This window comes from Emydura macquarii, unplaced genomic scaffold (genome assembly GCF_026122565.2).
Source record: "Emydura macquarii macquarii isolate MOO-44397 ecotype Brisbane River unplaced genomic scaffold, CSIRO-AGI_Emac_v2 contig_383, whole genome shotgun sequence".
NCBI classification, from domain to species: Eukaryota; Metazoa; Chordata; order Testudines; family Chelidae; genus Emydura; species Emydura macquarii.
The window spans coordinates 8,525,513-8,550,777 of record NW_027130520.1 but is presented as its reverse complement, the minus strand read 5'-3'; the positions used below and the strand labels follow the sequence as shown (position 1 = coordinate 8,550,777).

Below are 25,265 nucleotides of genomic sequence, written 5' to 3'. Positions count from 1 at the left end.
ATTCTGCAGCTTTTACTTATGAAAGTAATCCTGTTAAAGATTCATCATGTATGGGTTGCTGGATCAGAGAGTTACCAAATGTCTTAACAATTCTAAGTTTAGTAAAGATCTTCAAAGCTTTGGTGTAGGTTCAGTGTACCCGGTTTTCTACAATTCAGTAAAAAAGACCCCTTCTAAGATATATTTAGAGAATATTTACTTATTTTATTCAATCAATGCTGCCTTTCCCACTTTTCACTCAGATGTAACATTTTGTTAAATACACGTTTCCTCCAAATCAAAATAAAGGCAGCCCGCTTTTAAATTCCTAGGCCTCTACAAGACTAAGGCAGGCATGAAATTGTTTGTGTATTAGAAGTCATTTGATGTACTCCAGATTATACATTAATAGGACTCTACAGTATCTGAATTGTAAATTATAGTTTTTATTAAGCCCCTGGTGAATGTTTTAGGCTAAAGTCCTATTTTAAAATTTATTTTTATGTAGTTGCTGAAAAGAGTTTATCTTCTATTTTGAAGTGTCAGACTGCTAAAATTGTTTTTAAAAGGCCAATCTCTCCTGTAGCTCTAACGACTAGATTTAGTTTAACTCCAATCCTTACACAGAATCATGTAGATTTAATTGCCAGTGGAGTGTAGACATGGTATGCCTCTGGCTCCTGCAGAGACTTTGATTCTTGAACGTTTCACTGATTTTGTGTAATGAGAACAATGTCAAAAGCATTAACAAAACAAAGGAAACATGCATGTCAGAACTGATGAATACTTGGGCAGCCACAGTACAACTTTCAGGCAGTACAACTTTCAGGTCAGACCAACATTCATCAGCCACAAGACACAAAATAAGCAACACACTTAGTCTCATTTCTATAGTGCCTTAATGGGAAATGAAAGACTATGCACAAACCAAAGAAGAATTCTCTAATTAGAAAAAAACACTTCAATTGCTATTAGCAGTAATAAAACACAATGATGCAGACCTCTCCACCATAAGTAAATCTTGAAATACTGTACAACATAGTACCTTGTTTTACAAGGTGCTGGTATATTAGAAATGAAATGATATTTGGATGCATCAATTCAATCAAATCCTCCCATCTAAAAAAATACTGCAGCACAAATTCCCCCAGAATTTATTACAAATACTCTGACATTTTTTACAGAATTATCAGATGCTCAGTTTTGAATACTAATCAAATGCTAGAGAAGGACTGGACATTTATGAAATCTGAGCATTCATGCTTTTATCAAAACAAAAACACAGGTACACTGAATGCAGAAACAGGACACTACAAAAAAAATCAAGATAACCTGGTAAGAAGTAACTGTTTAACAATTAAAAGCTAGATGAACATAGGAAGTGCCATACTGGATCAGACCATCAGTTCATCTAGCCCAGTATCCTGTCTTTGATATTGGCCAGCATCAGGTGCTTCAGAGAAAGATGCAAGAAACCTTCGGGTAGGCAGATTGTGGGAGGCAGCTTATCCCATATGAAGGTTTTACCCTAATCCCTAAGAGTTAGATTGTTTTAAACTTGAAATAGGATGTTTTATATCCCCTTCCAAAATTCTGTGCATTACTATTATACCTACAGATATTTTTGTTTTCCAGATAGTGTCCAACCCCTCTTTAAACCTTGCTAAATTGTTGGCCTCAATTACCCAATGTGGCATTGAGTTCCACAGCCTAATTACATATTGTGTGAATGAGTATTTTCTTTTACTGGTTTTGAATTGACCTTCTTTCAGTTTCCGAGAGGGTACTCATGTTCTTGTGTTATGAGACAAGATAAATTGAAGCTCCCAATCTAACTTCTCTGTACCATTCACTATGTCTCCTATTATGTGTCTCCTTTCTAAGATAAACAATCCGAACTTTCCCAATTTTTCTTTATTTGAGAGCTTTTCCATGCCTCTAGTCATTCTCTGAACCCCAGCTACATTTTGCAATATCCTTATTGAGATAGAGTGATCAGCGCTGCACGCAATATTCCAGATGAGGGCGCACCATTGATTTTCTAACTGATATATAACAGCATTATATTTTTCATATTGCTCTCGGTTCTGTTCTTTATGCATTTTAACAAATACATCTATACACTACAGTGATAAAGAATCTCATAAACTGAGTCATACAGCAGCTGATGGGGCCAAATTCTGGTTAGCATACATTCCCACCAACAGTCACACATACATCCTACAAAAGCTGTATGAATAAGAAAGAACATGTTAGACTGGAGACCCACACACAGCCTCCAATTTCAACATACTCCAGTGCTTAGATACCATGCTGAGAGGCACATTAGGTAGTAACCATCTAATCGAAATATTGTGCTAGGTACTTTGCACAGAAGTCAAGGAGTGGAAGTGCACTAAGTATGCAGACCGCAGCCCAAAACCCCTTATCCAAACTTGGTGATGCCCCTTTTGTAAAAGCAGCCTCTCTCCAGTGCTTGGGAGGCCAAAACCAGAGCAGCCAGCTTCCACACATACTTCTCTAAAAAGCCTTATATTGTTTGGTATGCATCTATGCATCACACCCGCTAGAATTTAGCGCTGTATTTGATCTTCAGAATTTAACTTCATCTCTCTGACTTGTATACACATAATACACTAGGATAAAGACAGAGGGTAACATTTTCAAAAGTATCTAACTGACTTAGGCTTCTAAGTCCCACTGAAGATCAATGGGGCTTATCCTTGTAAGTTATTTAGGCACTTCTGAAAATTTCCCTCAAAAGTATGATCTTATACAATCATAGACATGTAGGGCTGGAAGAGACCTTGACAGGTCGTCCAGTCCAGTCCCCTGCACTGAGGCAGGTCCAAGTAAATCACTCCAGACCATCCCAGACAGGTGTGTGCTTAACTTCCAATGATGGGGATTCCACAGCCTCCCTTGGAAGCCTATTCCAGTAGTTAACTATATTTATAGTTAGAAAGATTTTCTTAATATCTAGCCTAAATCTCCTTGGTTTCAGATTAGGCTCATTACTTCTTGTCCTACTTTCAGTGGACATGGAGAACAATCAACCAGTTTTCATAGCTAGCTGTAAATGTGAGTATGTTGCCATTGGTTCAAATGGGGGGGGGGGAAGGAAGGGGTGGAAGGGGAAGGAGGAGAGAGTGCTCGCCAAAGATCGTAAGACTAGGTTTGGGTCCCAGGTAGGGATGGGGGTTCGTTTCTGTGGGAGTAGATTTTGAATGCCCTTTATGAAACACTTAATGAGGTGGTGTGTGAATACTGAGTATCCTTCAATAGGATGGTGAAAAATAGTGATAGCAGCCAGGTGTACTCTAACAAATCTGCTGACTAGCCCACCTTGTTTGAGCTGGAGGAGGTAGTGCAGGATGAGTGGTAACGGAGTGTGACCTGCTTCAATACGCCTAGAGGAACACCAATGTTGGAATCTGTTCCATTTATGTGTGTGCATGTGTCTAGCAGTGTCACGTCTATTATGTAATAATAAGTGCTTTTACTGGGTCAAGAGCAGGCTACTTCTGGACCTCTGAACCAAGGAGGAGCCATGCTTTCAGATGGAGTGTTTGTGGGTTGGGGTGATGAACATATCCAGTGTCCTGTGAAAGGAACCACAATGCCAGAGAAAGGTTGATAGGCCAGCATAGTGTCATACAAAGCAGGTAGGTGTACTATACTTGTCGAGGCCAAGTTGGGGCCATTATTATGATGCAAGACAGTCTTCCTGTATTTTGTGTAAGACTTGGAACAGGAGGAGAAAAGGGGGGAATGCATACAGTAGTGGTCCATTCCAAGTCATGAGAAAAGTATCCCCCATTGATCCTCATCCCAGACCTGCTCTGGAGCAACACTAGGGGAAACGGGTGTTCTTTTGGGTGGCAAACAGGTCTATGGTAGGATGGCCCCATTGAAGGAATATGGCTCAAAGTGCTCTGATGTCTAATTCCCATTCATGAGAAAAGGATCTGCTCCATGTGTCCGCTGTGATGTTCTGATGGCCGGGGAGGTACATAGCCAAAAGGAAGATGTTGTTTTGGATACAAAAGTTCCATAACTTGATTGCTTACGAACAGAGAGAATGGGATATTGCTCCTCCCTGATTGTTGATATAGTGCACGCAGGCAAGATTATCTGTCATCACTTGTATCATCTGATGTTTGAGGAGTGGTAAAAAAATGTCTACGGGCATGAAAACCTCTCTTAGTTCTAAAAGGTTGATGTGAGGAGTGGATTCGATGGGTGTCCATCTGCCCTACATCTTATGTTTGACAAAATGTGTTCCCCAGCTGATGAGTGAGGCATTGGTGGTTAAAATCATGGTAGGTGAAGATTGGAGAAAGGGGACCCAGGCACAAATGTTTTTGGGATATGTCCACCAGAACAGAGAGTCCTTTACTTATCTTGGCATGGACAATAGCTTCTGCATGCTGTGTTCGTGAAGAAGGTACACAGTGGAGAGCCAGCCCTGAAGACATCACATATGTTACCTCGCATGTCTGACCATGAAAGTGGCTGCTGCCATGTGTCACAGGAGTTGGAGGCATGTGTGTGCTGAAATCTGGGGACACACGCTTGTGTTTGAGATCAGGTCTGCTATGGCTGTGAACCTGTGAAATGCTCTTGGTTGTATGGCGTTGAGTTGAGCGCCAATGAATTCCAAAGTTTGCACCAGTCACAAGGTGGATTTTTCGAGGTTGATAAGGAGACATAAGCTTTTGAAAACATTCATCACTGTGTGAACTGCTCTGAGTGCTTCGGCCTCAGGTGGAGCTTTGAGGAGGTAATCGTCCAAGTATGGGAAGATGGTGATTTCTCTCTTTTTTAAGTGGGCCACAACCACTGCAAGTATTTTGAAAAAAAAACTCACAGCACTGTTGATAGGCTGAAAGGCAGTACTTTGTATCGAAGTAATTGTCGCTCACTGTGAATCGTAGGAAGCGTTTGTGGGCAGGGTGTATAGCGATATGGAAGTACGCATCCTTTAGGTCGAGGGCCAAGAGCCAATCAGCACTGGAACAGGGGGACATGATGGTGGAGAGGATGACCATCTTGAATCGAGGCATTTTGACAAACTTGTTTAGGTTGCAAAGGTCCAACCAACCGATTTCTTCTGAACCAGAAAGTAGTGGGAGCAGAATCCTTGTCCCCTGTGTATTGTACAGGGACCAGCCCTAAGGCGCCCAGTTGCAGAAGATGGTTCATTTCCTCCCTGAATATGAACTCATGAGAGGAGTCCCTGAAGAGAGACAGGGAGGGGGAATGGCGGGATGGCATAGTTAGGAAGGGGATGGAATACCCTTCCTTGATTATTTCCAGGACTCATTTGTCCGAAGTGATAAGCATCCAAGATGCTAGGAATGGAACTAATTGGTTGCCAAACAGGTGGTCTGTTTGTGATGTCATAGATGGCGGGAACAGGTGAAACAGAGGAACTGTTCTCGAGCCCTCGACCACACCTTCAAAACTGTTGTTTGTTGGAATGTGTATGAGACATTGCCCCTTGTGCGGTGGGCTGTCTGCAATTATTGGGAGGGCGTTGATTGTCGAACTGCTGCTGTGGGTAAAAAGGTTGAGGCCAGGATCTTGGGGGGAGCTGGTATTTCCCTAATCTCCTCTTTGACTGCAGAGTGTACATACCCAGATATCTGAATGTAGCTCGGGAATCCTTTTGCGAGTATAGTGAACTGTCAGTATGCTCTGAGAGCAACTTTTGTCCTTCAAATGGGTAGATCTTCAACTGTTATTTGTACCTCCTTGTAACCACGAGGCTTTCCGCATTACTACCGCGGTAGCAATGGATCAGGCTGCCGTGTCAGCTGATTCCAAAGAGGCTTGAAGAGTTGTGCAGGCTATAAGATGGCTTTCTGCTAATTAGGGGCAAGAATTGCTCCTTTTTAGACTCTGGGAGGTCTCGACATAACTCCTCCAATTTGGAGTAGTTATTATAATTGTATTTTGCCATGAAAGCCTCGTAGTTTGAAATTTGAAACTGGAGGGTGGCGGAAGAGTAAGATTTTCTCCTGAATAAATCTAATCATTTCCAATCCTGGGCAGGATGGGTAGATCGGGATTGGTATTGCTGGTTCTTTTCTTACACTGCGTTAACAATGAGGGAGTTCGAAGCAGGGTGTGAAAATAAGAACTCCATGTTCTTTGCTGGTATGTAGTATTTTCTATCTGCACGGTTGCATGTAAGCAGGAGAGAGGATGAGATCTGTCAAAAAAATTGGCCTGTTCGAGAAATGCCCTATTGATAGGTAGTGCAATTTTTGCTGCAGAGGAATTATGGAGAATGTCAATTAGCTCATGCTGCTTTTCTTTAACCTTCTCAAGTTGGATGTGCAGAGTGTCTGCCACTCTGCGGAACAAGTCCTGAAAGTGTCTGAAATCAGCGGCCACAGTAGAAGGCAGTGGAATGATGGCCTCATCATGTGAGGATGATGAGTAGTGCAGGGCTGATGGTGCCTCTTCCTCTTGATCATCCTCATGTTCCTCTTCATACTCTTGCACTGGTTCTTCCTCTTGTGCTTGTGGGGGCTGAACATTTGGAGGTCGTGAGATTGTTGAGGAAGGGGTAGACAGAGGACATTGTATCTGCTGTGCTGGTGAGTTACCAAACTGAGCCCTATACATGGCCCAAGGATCCCAGTATGGCCAGCAGCTAGGTGGAAGAGAAATGTGTGGTTGCATCCAGGGAGGACCTTGCCAGGACTGAGTATCCTGAAGTTTTGAAGGGTAATTTTCAAGGCAAGCATTATTTGCCCTGATGTTGCTGGGGCAAAAGATGCAGCATATTCCTCCTCTTCTTCTTCTGCATCACTCGGGAAAGGGGGAGCTGTTCCTGTTGGAGAGAGTAAGACACAGCTTGACTCAGGTGAATGTGGGACTTGACGTAAGTCTCATTTAAGGAGTGGAGACTTCGGAGTATTAGATACCCTGAGGTCTCATATGTATCTGTACTCCCGTGCTGTGTATGGTATCAATGGTGCTGCTGTCGTACACGGTGCCATAGTGTGTTTTTCAACATGGCCAGCAGGTGGTGATAGAGATTTTTTCAGCACCAATGGCATAGCAGCAGTTGAGATTGGTGCCAATGTCTTTGTCAGTGCCGAGGTCTTCGTCAGTGCCAGCTGCTTCCTTGGTGCCAATATTGGTACTGTCAGATGTTTTGGAGCCACATAAGATCTTGGAGCCACGGATGAGGTCGAGGGCTTGCTTCAGTCACTGATAATAGAAGGTGGTGCCGATAGCTGGTGATGTGCCCTGGTATGGTCCTTCGAGCTTGTGTTAGGGGCTGAGGAACTCAAGTTTTTTTGTGGCACCCTGCCCCATCAGAGGCCATTGACACCATGGATCAAGCCGGGGGCGGCATTCTTGGGGTTTGTGCCTCAGGAGTTGAAGAGGGGGCCACTCTTCTTACCTCCGGCCTGGTCACTGGATGTTTTTCTTTTAGTAGGACGTGGAGATTGAGGGTCGGTAGCTGATCTTGATGATCATGAGGGCCTCTCCAGGGAGGAGTGTGAGCCAGGATTGGAGGTTGGACAAAGGGACTTCTCCATCAGAATCAATTTAAGTCTGATGTCCCTGTCCTTTCTTGCTCTAGGTTTGAAATCAAGGCAGTGGGAGCACTCTCAAACACCGAATGCCCTCTGTGTGGCTGTCCATTATTGGGAAGGTGGCCCCTCAGAAGACACACCTCTTAAACTGGGCATAAGGGTGAGGTAACAGCTTCCCGATCGAGAAGGGAGGGAAGCAGGAAAATGGAAACCTACACTATGCTATAGACTGTAGAGTTGTAGAAATCAAAATAAAGTAGTGGGAAAAAATTAATACTAATGATGATAATTTGGGAGGGAGGGGAGAGAAAGAAGAAAAAAAAATGAAGAATTAACTATCTAAGGGAGAGTATACTATAGAACTATCTAAGGAGAAGATGAAAAAACAGGGTTTGCTAAAGGTTCCGTTCCAGACTGCAGGCAGCAGAAAAGGAACTAAGGGAGGTTGGACAGCACAGCGCTATGTATACTTCCCATGGATTGCATGAGGCAGAGGAGGTGCGCGTGAGGTCTGATGAGCACTACTACTGAAGATCTCCAACTCCAGATGCAAAGGCGCTGCCGCACCTACAGTGGAGCATCCATGGGGACATCACTTGAAGATTCCCCATTTTTTAAATGGGCATTTGATTTTCCCTCCTAAAGTGTAGTACTTTCACTTGTCTTTAATTAATGTCATCTCGCTGATTTCAGACTAATTCTCCTATTTTTCAAGTTTGTTTTGAATTCAAGTTTGAATTCTAATCCTGTCTTCCAAAGTGCTTGCAAACCTTCCCAGCTTGGTGTCATTTACAAATTTTATAAACGTACTCTCCACTCCATTATATAAGTCATTAATGAAAATATTGAAACATACCATACCCAGGACAGACCCTTGCAGGATCTCACGACATACATCCTTCCAGTTTGACAGTGAACCATTGATAACTGAAACACCGTACTCAAAGAGTAATCAGTTCTTATATTATTATATAAAAATATATGTATCTTGATATTTTGTCATTCCATTTTGAATTATTCAGACATGTATCGAAGTCTAGCAGAGGTTTCAAGACTTACATATCCTGTTATTGGGACCTATTAATTCAACGAGGCATTCTTACTATGTGTGTAGCACCTAACACAAAGTATCTAGACTATGATTAGAGCTACTGGACACTACAGTAATGCAAATTATAAAACGGGAATCAATGTAGCATCCTTACATTAAATAAGACAAATGTTATAGAAAATGGCAGATTGCATACCAAGTTTGACTATTGAATACTACTTGACTATTTTAAAATAGTTCAGAATACTTAGTGTTAGGTACCAATGTTCATTACATGCAAAAGGTATGCTGCTTTTGTCCATAATTTCCTAAAACCAAGTATCCATCCTATTAAACTCAAAGCAGCAGTTCTTAGATTGTAATCCATGGCCAGCAGTAGTCAATACAATGAAACTCCAGGAAGCTGCAGCTAAAGATTCTGCAAAACAACCTAACTCCAGATCATGTATTCTGCCTCTGTCCACTAACAGGGATACTGGAATATTCTACATTTTGCAACAAAAATAACATATACACATAAAATGTTAATCATTCTATATGTATATCAGAATGCTTCAGATACTCATCAATGTCCACTGTGTAAAGAACATGCAGAGTAAAGGTTCATATCAAACCTGTTTCTGGACAGCACTTATTTTAGAGCCACACGGGGGATGGAAACAGTAGATATAGTGCTTTTCTCAGTCAGACAATGAATGAAGTAGATGGAGTTTTGGCTCATACTGTGAGGCCAGATGTGAGAGGGTGTATCTGTATTGTTTATGATGAGCAAACAGTGGGATATACTAATTATTTTTATTGTGTTATTCTGCTGTCCATCACTGCAGTAGCAGAGCCCTTTCCAAATAAAATCAACAGCAACAGAAGTCCCTAGTGGACATTATACAGTCTCTAGAACTGGAGGTGTTTTTGTCTGATACTTACAAAAAGCACTTATCTGGAAGCTCTACATATAAAACTTCCTATAAAGAAAGTCAAAATGAACACCAAAATGACTACAACAGCAGCCTGTGAAAAGTGACCAATCAACCAAGAAAAGTGACCAAATCAATGTTTTACAGAAATTTAATTTCAATGATAATTTGTTACCATATAAATGTTTATAGGGCTACATATATTTTGCCTGTCAGATTATAGTTTAAGATTCCTCCTTTCCTGACTTTTATAAAAGAAAAATGCATTACTGTGAAAGATATGAGACTGACAGCTCTGCAGATTAATATAGAATAAATAGTAGCAGCGCAAGCACCTCCAAACTGCCTTACTGATATGCCTCCACCATGACCTGAAGGGACTACTTCAAGAGAAGGAAGGGGCAAATTTCAGTCTTGATGACCATGCAAACCTTGATCTTCTTACTAAGTCTGTTCAGGAGCGTACAAATTAGCATCAACTGTGATACTAGATTTTGCCCTTGTCTGTATTACACAACTTGCATTGGGATAACTGAAAAATCTATCTAGTTATGCTGTGTCAATCCCTAAAAGACACGCTTAAATCAATTAGTTTATTACACTGAAGAGAACTGATTTACACTATATCTATAGTAGAGGTTCGCATGGGCTAACCAGACAGATATTCAATTACATCAGAGCAAGCTGTCCAGTATGTACAGGACCTACCCCACTAGGATCTGGACAAAGGGCACCAACTTATTTCATACAGATCCTAGAACAGATGTTTACAAATAATGACACTGCACACTAATGGAATTGCACTGGATGTAAGTCATGCTAGAATTTGTATGCAGTGGTGTTGTAGCCGTGCCGATCCCATGATATTAGCAAGACAAGATAGGTGTAGTAGTATTTTTTATTGGAACAACTTCTGTTGGTGAGAGAGACGGAATTTGGTCTTTTGTCAGTAATGCCCAGGGCTGAATTCACACCTGCATCATAGAGGTGGAGCTTAAATCCAGTTCAGATTGGTACAAGATGAACAGTTTCCTTTAACAAATATGATAAAGAAATACTTTACAGGGCAAAAATGCATGATTCTTTAATATTATAAACAATGGAAAAGGTTAAAAGGTTGCAATGAATGAAATATTTGCCCATACTGGGTATACTGATTTGCATATTATCTCCACATTTTCCCAACAATTCAATGAAGTTTCCCTTTAGAACGTTCTGAATTTTTAGAATTTAACATATGAAACAATATTTTTTAAAATTAAAAAAATCTGTCTTGAGATAACTAATGAAGCTAGCACAAAATCTTACCACGCCCAGTTTTTCAGAAGCATTAGCTTTCCACAGACGAATGTTCATCTCATCTGAACCACACAGAATGTACTTGTTGTCAGAGGTCCACTTGACAGTGATGACATGCTGCATTCGCTTTGTATGATATACCTCTCTAAAAGAAGCAAAAAGAAACATTAGAAAATATGTTATAGTTCCCTTTCTGATCATTATTGCCTTTCAAATATCATGAAGCTCTCTCTTCAAAGTCTGAATATTTGTTCTACAATCGCCATAACTGATTAAAATGGCTTTGTTTAGAGAGGAATAATCAGCAAACTGATACATGGCAAGTTCTCCAACTAAATTCCACCTAGAATCTACTGACAAAAGATTGTCTGGATAATTAACAAAAAAAAAAAGCATCCAACAAGCAGAAGAATTGCTCTCTTTAGCCTACCAAAGTCAGTCATACAGACATGTGCTAACTACAAGTCCTGGACAGCTATTTCTTTATAAACTGCACTCGCAATGGAATTTATTAGTATAATGTCCTATTGAGTAAGCATTACAGGATGGGAACTATGGAGCTAAACTTAGTGAGGATGGCACCAATACTGTGAATGAGTGAAAAGATGTTTGAACCCTAACAGCATTAATTTGAATGAAGAGATGCGTCAGCTCCTAGTCACTGCAATTTTCCCCTGGAAAACTAGCCTCCTCCTTTGTCAATTTGTGAGGAATCTGCAGAACCTTACGAGAAAAACAGCTTAAAATAAAAATACTTTAACACAAACTGAGGAGTGACAATTGTTGACTAGCAGGTGAACGATTTATAATAGTAGAGTCACTTCTAAAGCAATAACTATACTTCATTTCTGCACACAGATAACAGATCAACCTTTTGTTCAACAATACTAGCAATATTTGAAAATTAAATTTGAACTGACCTTCAGGAATGCTTCATTTTTGTGTTCAACAAATTATGGATTTTGAAACTAAATTATGAGTGAGTGCTTCTAAATGTTACATTTAAATCAATATTTAAAACAACCTCCTATTTGGATTTCATTCAATATTTACCAAGCAAACAAATGGATCAATAACATTCACATAAAGCAATAGCTTAGTTTCAGCCACATAAATAAACAAACAAAAATGTACTAGGTGTTATATTTATCAATATTCTAAAGTTTAGAACATTTTAGTTTGATTAAACTTCATGTTTTAGCCTTTAAGCTTTCATTTTTTTGATTATTTAAATCTATGTTAAATAATTAAACTAATAAACCATATACAAAATAGCTGTAATTAGGGATGTAAAAGCCCACATGTTTAAACGGTAATCAGCCTTTTGAACAGTTTAAACAGGAGCGACAGCTGGGCTCAGCTCCCCATGAGCGAGAGCAGCTGGGCAGCTCTTGCTCACAGAGAGGTGTAGTGCCCAGCATCGGCAGGGAGGAGTGGACAGCCTTATAGGTGGAGGAGTGATTTTCGTAGGTAGGCACTGAAGAGGTCAAAGGGCAGAGATTTGGGATTGTATGGAGATAGGAATATCAAGCCACAGAGGGAAAGGGAAAGAGCATATGAGCAGCTTTCCTCCCTAAATTTGAGCAGCGATGACAAGAAAAATCAGTACAAATTTTTGCTATTGCCATTCTAAAGTAAATTGTCGTTCCCCCCCCCCAAACAATTATTTATTTATTTATTTATTTATTTTCAAAAGGGATGTAATCCAGCATTTAAGGCTGATGGTGAAAAGATTCATTGGTTCTGCTGGATAACTAAAGGTGTCATATTTATAGACCAGCTATTTCAGGAATAGAGCCTGCATGACTTAAGGCAAAACGTAACCTTGGCAAAGAAAAGCATTGGCAATATTTGCGGTTGCATCATTCTCAACAGAGAATTTAAAATCAGGAAATATGAGGACATTCCTAATAAGCTAGTGTTTTTTAAATAATCCTAGCTGTTATGGCTGTCCATAAGAATCCAGTTGCTTCAATACAAATATCTTGAGCAGTAAATGTTCACTGTCCAAAATTAAAGAAGCATGGAGTAGGTAATTGGATTAGGATATTTATGTCAAACTGTTGAATAAATTTAATACAATTGTTGGGAAAATCTAAGTGAGACTTCAAACTAAGGTTTAGTCAAGATTTTTTTCCTATCAGGAATGAAAAGGGTAAAAGCAAAACTCTGGCCCAATGACAATTTTTAGAATTGTGAAGCAGAATATGCTAATTTGCTGCATAAGGCATATGACTTTTTTGTTTCTGTGGCTTTACTTTATAGAGCATCTTTTATGCAAACTGTATGCTTGACATGTAATTTTATTGAGCTGTATCTGCAGCAGATGTGTCCTCACAATGACTATTGGTGCTGGGTCAACGTGTAATTGGATAGAGATATCAACAAGTTCAGATATCATGGTAAAGGGCATAGTATAAAACCTAAACAGAATAAATTAGATATTGTCTTCACTAAATGCAGTATAAAAAAGTCTTTTAAAAAGGTTTCTGCTAAAATTTTGCTTAATAACCAAGAAATTGATACCCAATCTGGAAAGAGTTAATATATCATAGTAGAATGCTAAAACAACTAGTTAAATAATTCTTTTAATGAGAGGTCTACTAGAAAGAATTTGCAAATTAATCAAGCCCCCCTTTAAAAAAATATATATATATATATACACATAAAATCCTAGAATTAAGTTGGTTATTTTAGCTCCTCCCACTCTTTGCTCATATATCTAGTATAAAAAGGGTTTCTAAACTCGTAGTCTCAGTCTTCATTTGGTTTAATTTACATAGGAAGCAACTTCTGTGTCTTGTCTTGTAGACTTGTTAAATGTTGTTTTGCTTCACAAACTCTTTTTTTTTTTTTTTTTAAATACATTCTCTGTATTGTTCTGAAGTAAAAGAAAATTCTGACTATGAAATAAATCTCTGCAATTCTTACAGCTGCAGGATGTGTGATTACTAATTTTGTAATCTGGAACTTTTAGGTATTCCAGTTGATCCTTCAAGATCCTAAAGAGTTCCAGTGACAACAGCAAAATCAACCATGAACACATAAAACAGAATAGATATCAGACTATTATGTATAATGGGTTTATAACAAGAACTTGCAGTGATGTTATAAACCACAAGAATAAAGTTCAAGTGGTTTATCTGTACGATTACTAGAAACTCTCAATGGAAGTATAGGTCCATAAATCAAAATTTGCCTGTTGCTTACTTTCTATATATGGATTTGAGTCATGTATTTATGTCCTCTACCGTTTTCCATTCCTTCTCCAGTCATGTTATGGTATTGCTTTCTCCAGCCTCTCCATATTCTTCTTTAGTTGCTAATTCCACAAGGATTGGGAATTTTCCTCGACAATAAATAGTTCTTTGCCATGTACAGCCATGAGCACCAGAAAGTTCCCAGGGCGCAGGAAGAGGAACATGGCATGTCTTCCCCCCTCCTGCAGATACAGACCTCCCCCCTCCTCGGGGCAGCCATCTGGTGGGAGCCGGGGACTCCTCCTGCCCTGCGTAGGGGGTGCTGGAAACCCATCGTATGCCAATGTCATAAGCGAGAGCTGCCCAGCTATGGCTCTGCATGGGCAGCGGGGAAGCCACAGCTAGCCAGCTCTCATTTAAACATTCTATTTTTAGAATATTTAAACGGAGCCTTTATTAAACAACTTTTTACACTATTTGTTTTAATAGAAAATTAGCTCTTATAGTGCCTTTTAAACATACATGGAGGTCAAGTGACTTCAGTGGACTTCAGATCAGGGTCAAAATACATTACAGTGGTGGCCAAGCATCATTATTGCTATTTTAAAGTTGACAAAATAAGGGCTTGTCTACACTTGAAAATTAATTCAGATGAAGTTAGGGTGTGATTTTAAAGCACAAGCTACTCCTGACCAACTCCATTTATGCACACACTTATTTTGGAGGAAAAATGCCTTTTTCCTGTTTAGTTTAATCCATTGGGCTAAGCTAAATAAGATCAAGGCATACTTATTATGGAATAAGAGGACACATGGAATTAGTCCTGAATAACTCCCTATATAGAGAAGTCCTAAAGCACACAGAATGTAAGAGATTTGATCTAGTTACATAGGAAAGCCATTTCAGAGCCAAGAATATGCCTAAGTCTTTTGACTTCTGACATATAGTTGGGAGAAACCTTTCCATCCAAGATACTTTCCCTACTTTTTCAGGACCACTAGGAGGAGAAGTTCATTAATGTTTTGCATGCTCAGATGCCATGATAGTGATGGCCATAGAAGTAGCTAGGTTTTACAATAGATGGGAAGGTTTTTTGTACGTTTCCCCAGTGTAGAAAATGCTAGAGTGACTGTCCAAGGAACTGAACCCAGCTTTCCTATATCTGAGTCTTGTGCCTTAGCCACAAGACCATTCTGTCCCTCCATCTCCCTTTTTAAAATAAAAGCCAGGAAACAGATTGGCGGGGATGGGGAGCAGCATCTTTATATATATAAAGGAGCAGTGACAAGCACAAAATAACTAATTTTCCTTTGGAGTTCACTTGCAAGCAACCTACTCTTTGTGCAAGAACAATACAGAGTACTGACCATAGTCACAAGGATTTTGGTTAATTACTTGTAGAACTTATGAAAAACACTTACATAAGTGTTTTCTGACACTGATTTTTTTAATTTTAAGAATATGTATTCGTTTATATATGTATCCAAAGGATGTTCATTGCATTGCAATTTTCCCCTTTGCTCCAATAAGAACAAATATCATCCCACTCAGCTTTAGGAAAAGGGTTTTGCTACTAACCTTGAATTTTCAATTTTTGTTGCTACTGCTATCCTAAGTCATTAAAAATCATTGCCAGGGGACAGGAGATCAACACAATAGCACAAGGTGAATAACCTGGATCTTTCATTGAATTACACAAACATCTGGTTCCATTTGCCAAGGGTAATTACTGAATTTAAACTCCGAGGTAGATCTTGTTTCTTACAGTCCCCCAAGTTTCAAATTTAAGCTTTCCTTAAAAACAAAGAGAAAACCATCTGACTGTGAAGAAATTTTCTGAATTAACTGTGACAAGCTTGTGGGTCCTGATTTAAAGATGTACTTAAGTCAAGCTGTTCAGTTCTCAGAGCTACTAGTGCACCAAGGAGACACAAACAACAAATACTTCTTGATACACAAGTAGATACCATCAGATCAAATGTCTTTTGGCAAAAACCTGGTAGATTGCACTTATGCTTTTTTCCTCCTCATTCAGTGCTACATCTTTTACTCTTCTATGAATCAAAAATATTTAGAAAAACCAATTAAATACAAATTAGATTGACAGGAGAGGAACAGTTACCTACTTTGCTTAGCAATACCAAATTAAAAAAATAGTTATAGTTGAGGAACTATATAGTGGGCATCTGCAACACAATTCCAGGACTGAAGGAAAAGTTTTGTAGATTAATTATCAAAGACTCTGAGGAAAAAAGAAAAGTTGGAAAGGGGCATCTGAACAGTTTGGAGAGTATGCTAACATAGCGGTCAATAATAAAATTGACTCCCCACAATCAGTTGGTTTGGTTAATACGCATTCTAATATCCTGGAGGAACTAATTAATAAACTTAAACCACTGGCAATTATTTTTAAGAAAAGGCACTTTTTTTTTTTTTTTTAAAAGAGCTAGTCTTGCAAATGCTATTTGGCAAGTTTTCTCCACTAAGATAAAGCAACAAGAATAAAAAACTGGAAGAACCCACAAAAGTAGAGAATAATGGAATGCAGACAAAACAAACAGCACAGGCTTACTGTGAACAAATAATGCCACACAAATCTGATAACTCATTATTTTTTCAATTTGTTCAAGATTAAAGAAATCAAAATCAAATTGATCAAAATCAAATCACTTTAGTGTACTATTTAATATGCTGCCTTATGAAATCTTACATGAAAAAATAATTGAAACTGTGTTGGATACAAAACACTGTCACATGGATAAAACCTAGTTAGAGAAGCAAGAACAAAAAGGTAGAAATTAGTGGAAATGAATTAGATGGGAGAGGTGTTCAGAATGATTCTATAGGAATCTTTTACATCCTGTTGTATGTAATCATTCAAAGGAGGGAAAACACAGCCCATAAAAAGACAAATGCTACAAAATTGTATGTGTTGCAAACATCAGTGATGACAGAGATATAATACAAAGGGACCTACACAGATTAGAAATAAAGGCAGGAAATAAAATGAGATTCAGCCTGGAAAAATGCAAACTAATACATCTAGGAATAATAATTCAGAACTGATATTCAATGTCAGACATATTTGGAAAGCAATAATGTCAAGAGAGACTTTAGGTGATAGCAGAAATCAAAGATGTGTTTGCAAGGAGATATGGTACTTGGCAGGGAAGTAACATTGGGCTACCTACCCCAAGGACATCACATCATGAAACCAGGAGTGATCCATCCCGTTCTATATGGAATGGTCAATGTTTCAGTTAGACTACTACTTCTGCCCTGGGCCGCTTAGCACCAGAAATATCAGTAAGATAAGATAAAAAAAATGGTTACTAACCTTCTGTAACTGTTGTTCTTCAAGATGTGTTGCTCATGTCCATTCCAATGAAGGTGTGTGCTCGCCCCAAGCACCACCATCAGGAAGCTTTTCCCTTGGTGGTATCTGTCGGGTCAACTCTGGTGGTCCATGGTGCTGCGCATTCATAGCGCTGGTATAAAAAGCCCCATCACCTCTCAGTTCCTTCTTGCTGGCTAGCTCCGACAGAGAAGTAGGAGGGGAGTGTGTGGAACGGACATGAGCAACACATCTCGAAGAACAACAGTACAGATTGTTAGTAACCATTTTTTCTTCTCCAAGTGCTTGCTCATGTCCATTCCAGTGTAGGAGGAGGGTTTGGAGTTCATTGACAAGCAGATTGTAGCACCACTCTGCCAAATCCAGCATCATCTCTAGCCTGCTAAGTGATGGCACAGTGAGATGCAAAACTGTGGACTGACAAGCAAGTTGCCACTCTACAGATTTCCTGGATAGGAACCTGTGCCATGAATGCAGCTGAATATGCGTGGGCCTTGTGGAATGTGCAGTCAGGGCTGGAGCAGGGATCTTTGCCAGGTCGTAGATTGTGCAGATACAAGAAGTGATCCACAATGAAATTCTCTGGGCTGAGACTGGAAGACCTTTCATTCTGTCCACAACTGTCACAAAAAGTTGAATAATTTTCCAAAACAATTTAGCCCTTTCTATGTAGAAAGCAATTGCACGCCTGATGTTTAGTGAGTGATGTCTCTGCTCCTATTTGTTGGCATGTCGTTTTAGATGGAAAACCGTAAGGAAGTTAACCTGATTACTATAGAATTGTGAAACCACCTTCGGGAGGAAAGCTGGGTGAGGATGCAGCTGGACCTTGTCCTTGAAGATACCATGTATGGAGGTTCTGAAGTAACAGCCCTAATCTCTGAGACCCTTCTTGCCATAGTAATGGCCACCAGGAAGGCCACCTTCCAGGACAAGCAGAGAAGAGAACACATTGCCAGTGGCTTGAACGAGGGACCCATGAGCCTTGACAATACCAAGTTGAGATCCCAGGGAGGGACTGGTTGTCATACCTGGGGGTACAATCTGTCAAGTCCCTTGAGAAAACGATTACTTTGAGAAGACGGACCAGCCCACAGGTAAAAAGCTAAAATTGCAGCCAGGTGGACCGTAATTGATGACACAGATAGCCCCTGCTGCATCAGATGTAGCAAGTAGTTCAGAATGAATTGCACTGATTACTGTGTTGGTGAGAGACACCATACTACACCGACAAGATTGAGAACCTTTTCCACTTTTCCAGGTACACAGCTTTAGTGGAGGCTTTCTGCTTCCTAAAAGAATTTCACAAACCAATCCCAAAAACGCAAGCTCCAAGGGGGGTTCAGTCATGTTGCTTCCAGGCCATGATATGAAAGGACTCGAGGTTCGGATGGATATCCCATGGTCTTGGGATATCAGGTCTGAGACCTGAGGTAGTCGGATTAGTGTTTCAACCGACAGGTTCACTAGTGGTGAACTAGTGCTGTTATGGCCAGGCCAGGGCTATCAGGATGACTCTTGCACTGTCCCATCTGATCCTCAGCAACACCTTCTGTATGAGGAGAATGGGTGGAAAGGTGTAGAAGAAATGAACCATCCCAGATAAGAGGAAGGAGTCTGTAAGAGATACTGGACTATGGCCCAGGAAAGCAGAATTGGAGACACTTCCTGTTCTGTTTTGTTGCAAACACATCTATTTCGGGATTTCCCCACTTCTGGAAGATGACTTTTAGAACCTCTGGGCGAATGGACCACTTGTGGTAGTTGGAGAAGACCCTGATGAAGTGATCCGCTAGCTCGTTCTGAGAACCCAGCAGATGGGAAGCCTTGAGGTGAATCGAGTGGGCTATGCAAAATTCCCATAAGCGAAGTGCCTCCTAGCACAGGTGAGAGGAATGTGTTCTGCCTTGTCTGTTGCTATAGAACATGGCTGTTGTGTTGTCTGTAAAGACTAACATGCACTTGCCCGCTAGGTGGGGTTGTAATGTCTGGCAGGCCAGGAGAACTGCCCTGAGCTCTCTGACGCTGATGTGAAGGAAGAGCTCTTCCAGAGACCAGACACCCTGAATTCTGAGGGACCCCAAGTGAGCTCCCCACCCCATCTCCAATGCATCTATGATGAGGGACACTGATGAATGAGGCCTTGAGAAAGGGATTCCTGAGCACACCACTAGTGGGCCTAGCTACTATTCAAGGAAAGAAATCACTGATGGGGGACTGTAATGACTGAGTCTAGCTGGTGGCATCTTGGCAAGTATACAGACGCCAACCATGCCTGACAAGGTCTGAGCTGGAGTCTCGCATGCTGAACCACGTAGGTACATACAGGAGCTGCAAACAATTTCTTGCCATGGTGATGGGGTGATTCCTGAGGCTTTTTATAAGCCTTGTTATTGCTTGGAACTGTGCTTCTAAGAGAGAAGCTCTGGCTGGTACCAACTTTAGTACTGCCCCGATGAATTCTATCTTCTGAACTGCAGACAAAGTCTAGTTCTGCGCATTTATGAGCAGACCTAAGTCTTGGAAGGTTGACTTTATTAGTCTCACATCCGCCTCTACTTGCAGATTGGACCGACATCTGACCAGCCAGTTGTCGAGGTACAGATAAGCCTGAACCTCTTGTCTTCTCAGGAAGGCTGCAACGACTGACATACATTTCCTGAACACCTGCGGGGCTGCCAGCAAGTCGAACTGGTAATGCACACAGCTCATGATGATCTGAGGAATCTTCTGTGACCTTGAAAGATTGCAATATGGAAATAAGTGTCCTTTAAATCGAGTGCGGCATATCAGTCTCTGAATCTAGGGAGTGGATGATGGAGGCCAAGAAGACCATGCAGAACTTCAGCTTTTTCATGAATTTGTTGAGGTTTCGCAGATCCAGAATCGGTCAAAGATCACTGTTGGCTTTCGCAAGTTTGCGGACGACACTAAGCTGGGGGGAGTGGTAGATTAGGGATAGGAACATAGCAGGAGTAGAACGCCCAGTCCCTTAACTCCGGTGGGATTTCCTCCACTGCTCCCACCCTTAGGAGCAACTGCACCTCTTGGCCTAGGGGTGGATAAAAAGCTGGATATGAGTCAGCAGTGTGCCCTGGTTGGCAAGAAGGCCAATGGCATATTGGGCTGCAGCCGCATTTAGAATATTGTGTCAGAGGATGTGGACAAGTTGGAGAGAGTCCAGCGGAGGGCAACAAAAATGCTCATGAGAAGGGTCCCTGAAGAGGCACAGGGAGCAGAGGTGGGAAGGAGGGGAAAAACAAAACCGAAGGATGTATCCCAGTGCTATCGTGTGTAGCACCCAGGAATCTGAGGTAATACAGGCCTATGCCCGACAGAAGTGGGATAATCAGTCCAAAAAAACTGGGAAATTTAGATCCACAAATTGGCCTGGCACATAGTCCCTGAGTATCCTATCAAAAAGGCTGCTTTCACCCTGTCAAGTGTCATGGGGTGAATGCAGACTAAGACTGTGGTGGAGGCCTCCACCTGTAGCCCCTATCTCTTCTCCTGCTACAGTCCTGTCGAGAAGATGGCGGGAAGAAGTGAGCCATCAGCTGGAGCCTATAGTGCTTCCTCAAGGGAGCCAGTGTATTAAGGCCTAAGGACTAAAGTGTGGCCCTTGAGTCCTTCAAACTGTGCAGTTTGGAGTCCATCTGCTCAGAAAAGAATGACGTACCCTCGAAAGGGAGGTCCTATAATGTCCGTTGGACTTCGTGCGGCAAGCCTGAGGATTGCAGCCACAAGCTTCTACGCATAGTCGCAACCAAGGCCATGGATTGGGCTGCCAAGTCTGCTGCATCCAAAGCTGCTTGTAGGGACGCGTTAGCTACAGACTTGCCTTCCTCTACGAGGGCTGCAAACTCCCATCTGGACTCCTGCGGTAGCAAATCAGCGCCTGCTAATTGGTGATCCTGTGCTGGAGCCCCCCATTGAATAAACCTTCCTCCCCAGAAGGTCTAACTTTTTGGCATCCCTGGCCTGGGGTGTTGGCCCCTGTTGGTCCTGCCTTTCCTGCTCATTGGCTGCAGACACCACTCAAAGAGTGTGGTGGTGGGTGAGTGTACAGGAACTCAAACCCCTTAGCTGGGACAAAGCATTTCTTTTCAGTTTTCTTGCCATTGGCTGAAGGACTGCCAGAATCTGCCATAACATCTGGATGGGGTCCAAGATGGCATCATTCAGCGGCAACACTACTCTTGCACGGCCCATTGCTGCCAATATGTCTCCAAGGGAATGAGAAGACTGATTTTCTCCACCTGGATACTCAGGTTCTGAGCTACCCTCTTTAGGAGCTCTTGATGCACCTTATAATCATCCTGTTGGGGTGCAATATCAGTTCCCATGACCACCTCATCTACAGAAGAGGACAACAATGCCTGGACCGGCACCGGGCCTTGTAGTGCTGTCTCTTGATACTTGGCACTGGCCTGGGTACTGGAGCCTGGATCCTGTTCTGGGGCTGGTGGGAATGCTCTGGGCTCTGAAACCACCAAATACAAACTTCTGGAGTGTGACCCTCTCTGCGATGAAAAAGCCCAGGGGCTTCAGAGAGGCTACTGTACAGGGAACTGCCACTATCTTGGTGGCCACGCCGCAGGTGGGACTCCTTGGCTCAGCTCTGTAATGAGATAGTGCCAGCTAGAATGGCACTGCCAACTCCTACTCGAGATGTGAGACTCTGCCTCTGAGTCAGTCTCTGAGGATTCCTCCAGAGACGAGGGTGGAGCGGTGCCTGCAAACAGTGCAGGGAGGGATGGGACCAGGATTGCACCATCATGGCCAGTTTTGCCTTTAAAACTATCTGAGGCCTCAAGCCTGCAGAAGTCTTTCCTGCTGGTGCACCACCTGCTGGTGCAGTATGGCTGGGGACAGCAGTACAGGTAGAGTGAGTAAGTCTCTTGCTGCCATGAATGTGTCTGGCATTGACAGTGCCAGCAGAACAGTGGGGCTCCGGTGACTCTCCCATGGTGGTGAGTTTATCGGCACCAGACTCAAGGCTCCTGCTCTAGGACCAGAGTCAACAGTGTGGCGTGGGCTGTTGGTGCCAGAGTGGCCCAATGTGGGTCACATCCTGGCAGTGTCCCTCTGCCCCAACAACCTTGGGGTTGACGATTGGCCTCTGTCAATCTTTCTTTGCTCCTTCCTTAGCATTGGCAACGGGGAACAGTACTGAGGTTCTCTTGCCGGCATGCCTTTGTTCGGTACCGGGGATGTTTGATGGTGCAGCAGCTCCTTAGACAGAGACGGAGTGTATTGTTGCAGTGCCCGAAAACGACATCGAGTGTCCCAAAGTGTAGCCAGGGAGCTCCTTACTGAGACCTAAGTACTCAGTGCTAAGTCCGAGTAACCTGGCTCCGAGGGAGGTCGGAGTGCTGCCTCCATGAGGACAGACCCGGAGTCTTGCGTCTCTATACTTTTTGGTGCGAGATTTGAAGTCCCTACAGATTTTGCATTGCTCCCGTACGTGAGCTTCCCCTAGATCAGTGTTTCTCAATTAAATTTGGCCATGGAACCCTTTTGAACTCTATAAATAATTGCAGAACCCCCCAAACTCTTAACACAAACAACTAGGTCAGCATTTCTCAATTAAACTACACTTACCCTCTGCCAAAAAATCCGGGACATCTTCCCTTTTTCGGCAGTGGCGCGGGGAACAGCTGCTCTCAGCGGCGCGGGGAACAGCTGCTCGCGGAACCCTAACAGTGTTCCCGCGGAACCCTGGGGTTCCGCGGAACACCAATTGAGAAACACTGCCCTAGATACTTCAGGTAGCTGGAATGAGGGTCACTCACAAGCATAGGCTTTTGACAAGACTCACAAGGCTTAAATCCCGGAGACCAAGGCATGCCCTGGTGCCGGGCAAGGTTAACCCCACTTAGTGGTGTTCGCTAACTCCTACTTAGCTATTTAATTAATAACTGAAGCTTTACTACTAAATTCAAGACAACTATATACAATAAGGCAATGAAAAGACCACTGAGGACTACTTGCAGAAGCAAGGACAAGGTAGTTTCAGCAACCATCATGGGCAATAAGAGCACATGACTCCTTGGGGCATCAGAGCTGGTAGCGGTGCTTTCCTGTGGTGGTGGTTGGGGTAAGTACACACCTACACTGGAATGAACGTGAGCAAGCATCCAAAGAACAACAAATGATTTAACAGACTAGAGAGATTTCATCTCTGGATTCCACTTGTAATTTTAACCCAAAATGAGAACACAATATTGATTGCTCATTAAACAGGAGTTTCACTCTAACACATTTAATAACAATTTAGACAATGATTTACCGTATTTCCCCATGTATAAAACGCACCTTTTTTCGAAAAATTGGGGGTCTAAAAACTGGGTGCATCTTATACAGTGGTACTTACCGGTGATGTACCGTAATACATTTATTTTCAAATTTCAGGCCCCAAAATTAAGGTGCGTCTTATACATGGGAGCATCTTATACATGGGGAAATACGGTAGTATTTACAAAACTATTCATATGATGAAACTCTGCAGGCATGCAATGGGAAACTATAGATTATATAGCAAAAACAACGAGAGTCCTGTAGCACTTTAAAGACTAACAAATTTAATTTCTGCAGGCATAAGCTTTCGTGGGCTGCAACCCACTTCGTCAGATGCAAGAAACAGAAATCAGATGAGGGGTATATATATACATCCAAGGGTAAGGAATAACAATGGGGAGGGCAGGTGTTAGCAAAGTCCATTCAGTTAGAGTAGATGAGGCCTATTCATAACCATTGATTAGAAGGTGAGAATGTGTGAACAGTGACAATTACTTCTTGTAATGAGATGACCATCCAAGTCCCTATTCAGACCCAGTTTGATTGTGTCAAGTTTGCATATGAGTTCCAGCTCTGCAGTTTCTCGCTGAAGTCTATTTTTGAAGTTTTTTTTGTAGAAGTATGGCAACTTTCAAGTCAGCTACAGAGTGTCCTGGGAGATTGAAGTGCTCTCCGACTGGTTTATGGATGTTACCATTTTTTATGTCTGATTTGTGTCCGTTTATTCCTTTGCGTAGCGACAGTCCGGTTTGGCCAATGTACATGGCAGAGGGGCATTGCTGGCACATGATGGCATATATTACATTAGTAGATGTGCAGGTGAATGAGCTTCTTATGGTGTGGTTGATGTGGTTAGGACCTGTGATGGTGTCACTAGAGTCGATGTGCGGGCAGAGCTTATGCCTGCAGAAATTAAATTTTTTAGTCTTTAAAGTGCTACAGGGCTCTTGTTATTTTTGCTGTATACAGACTAACACGGCTACCCCTCTGGAACTATAGATTATAAAGGTTAATGAGAGAGCTAAGAATCTTGTGGGGGTAAGGGACCAAGAGATAGATTTGCAAAAATCACTGACCTGCTGTGACCTTTGTCTACAGGAAAAATGCGAATAGATTTATCAAAGCTGGCAGACACAAATTCTTTCCCAGTGGGGGAGAAATCCACATCAAGAACTGCAGACACATGATCCATGTGAACCATTACAGGCGTCTCGAGAAAGCGCATATCGAAAGTATATAAGCTGTAAAAGAAATGTGCTATTTAAAAGAAGGCACCATGCTTTAAATACGATCTCTTATAAACACTTCACATAGCTTTATGTGAAAAGGTTAGTGTTTTTCAGATACCCATTTCCAAATTAACTGAATTATCAGATGCATGCTACATCGCCATACATTTCTTTGAAGTATGTGACTACTTGTACCCACAAAGCTCATCTTGAAGATCCTGGGCCCTAAAATAGTTTATTTAAAATCAGAAAACTGTTAATAAAGTATGAAAAGAAAGCAAAGTACCTAAATGTAGGACTTGAAAAAAGGTATAACACACATACTAGCTGGTAAATTTAGTTGTATTGCTAGAGTTAGGATCCCTTCCCTGTTTCCTAC

General features: G+C 41.7%; 1 protein-coding gene across 1 annotated transcript in view; it reads right to left on the bottom strand.

Moving 5' to 3' along the window:
* DCAF13 (DDB1 and CUL4 associated factor 13) overlaps positions 1 to 25,265 on the bottom strand; it is a 56,021-nt gene that overhangs the window by 7,500 nt on the left and 23,256 nt on the right. The window contains exons 8-9 of the mRNA XM_067537354.1: positions 24,734 to 24,898; positions 10,812 to 10,947 (exon numbers count right to left, since the gene is read on the bottom strand). Coding sequence (XP_067393455.1) covers positions 10,812 to 10,947; positions 24,734 to 24,898 — 301 coding nt within the window. The remainder of the gene's footprint in view (positions 1 to 10,811; positions 10,948 to 24,733; positions 24,899 to 25,265) is intronic.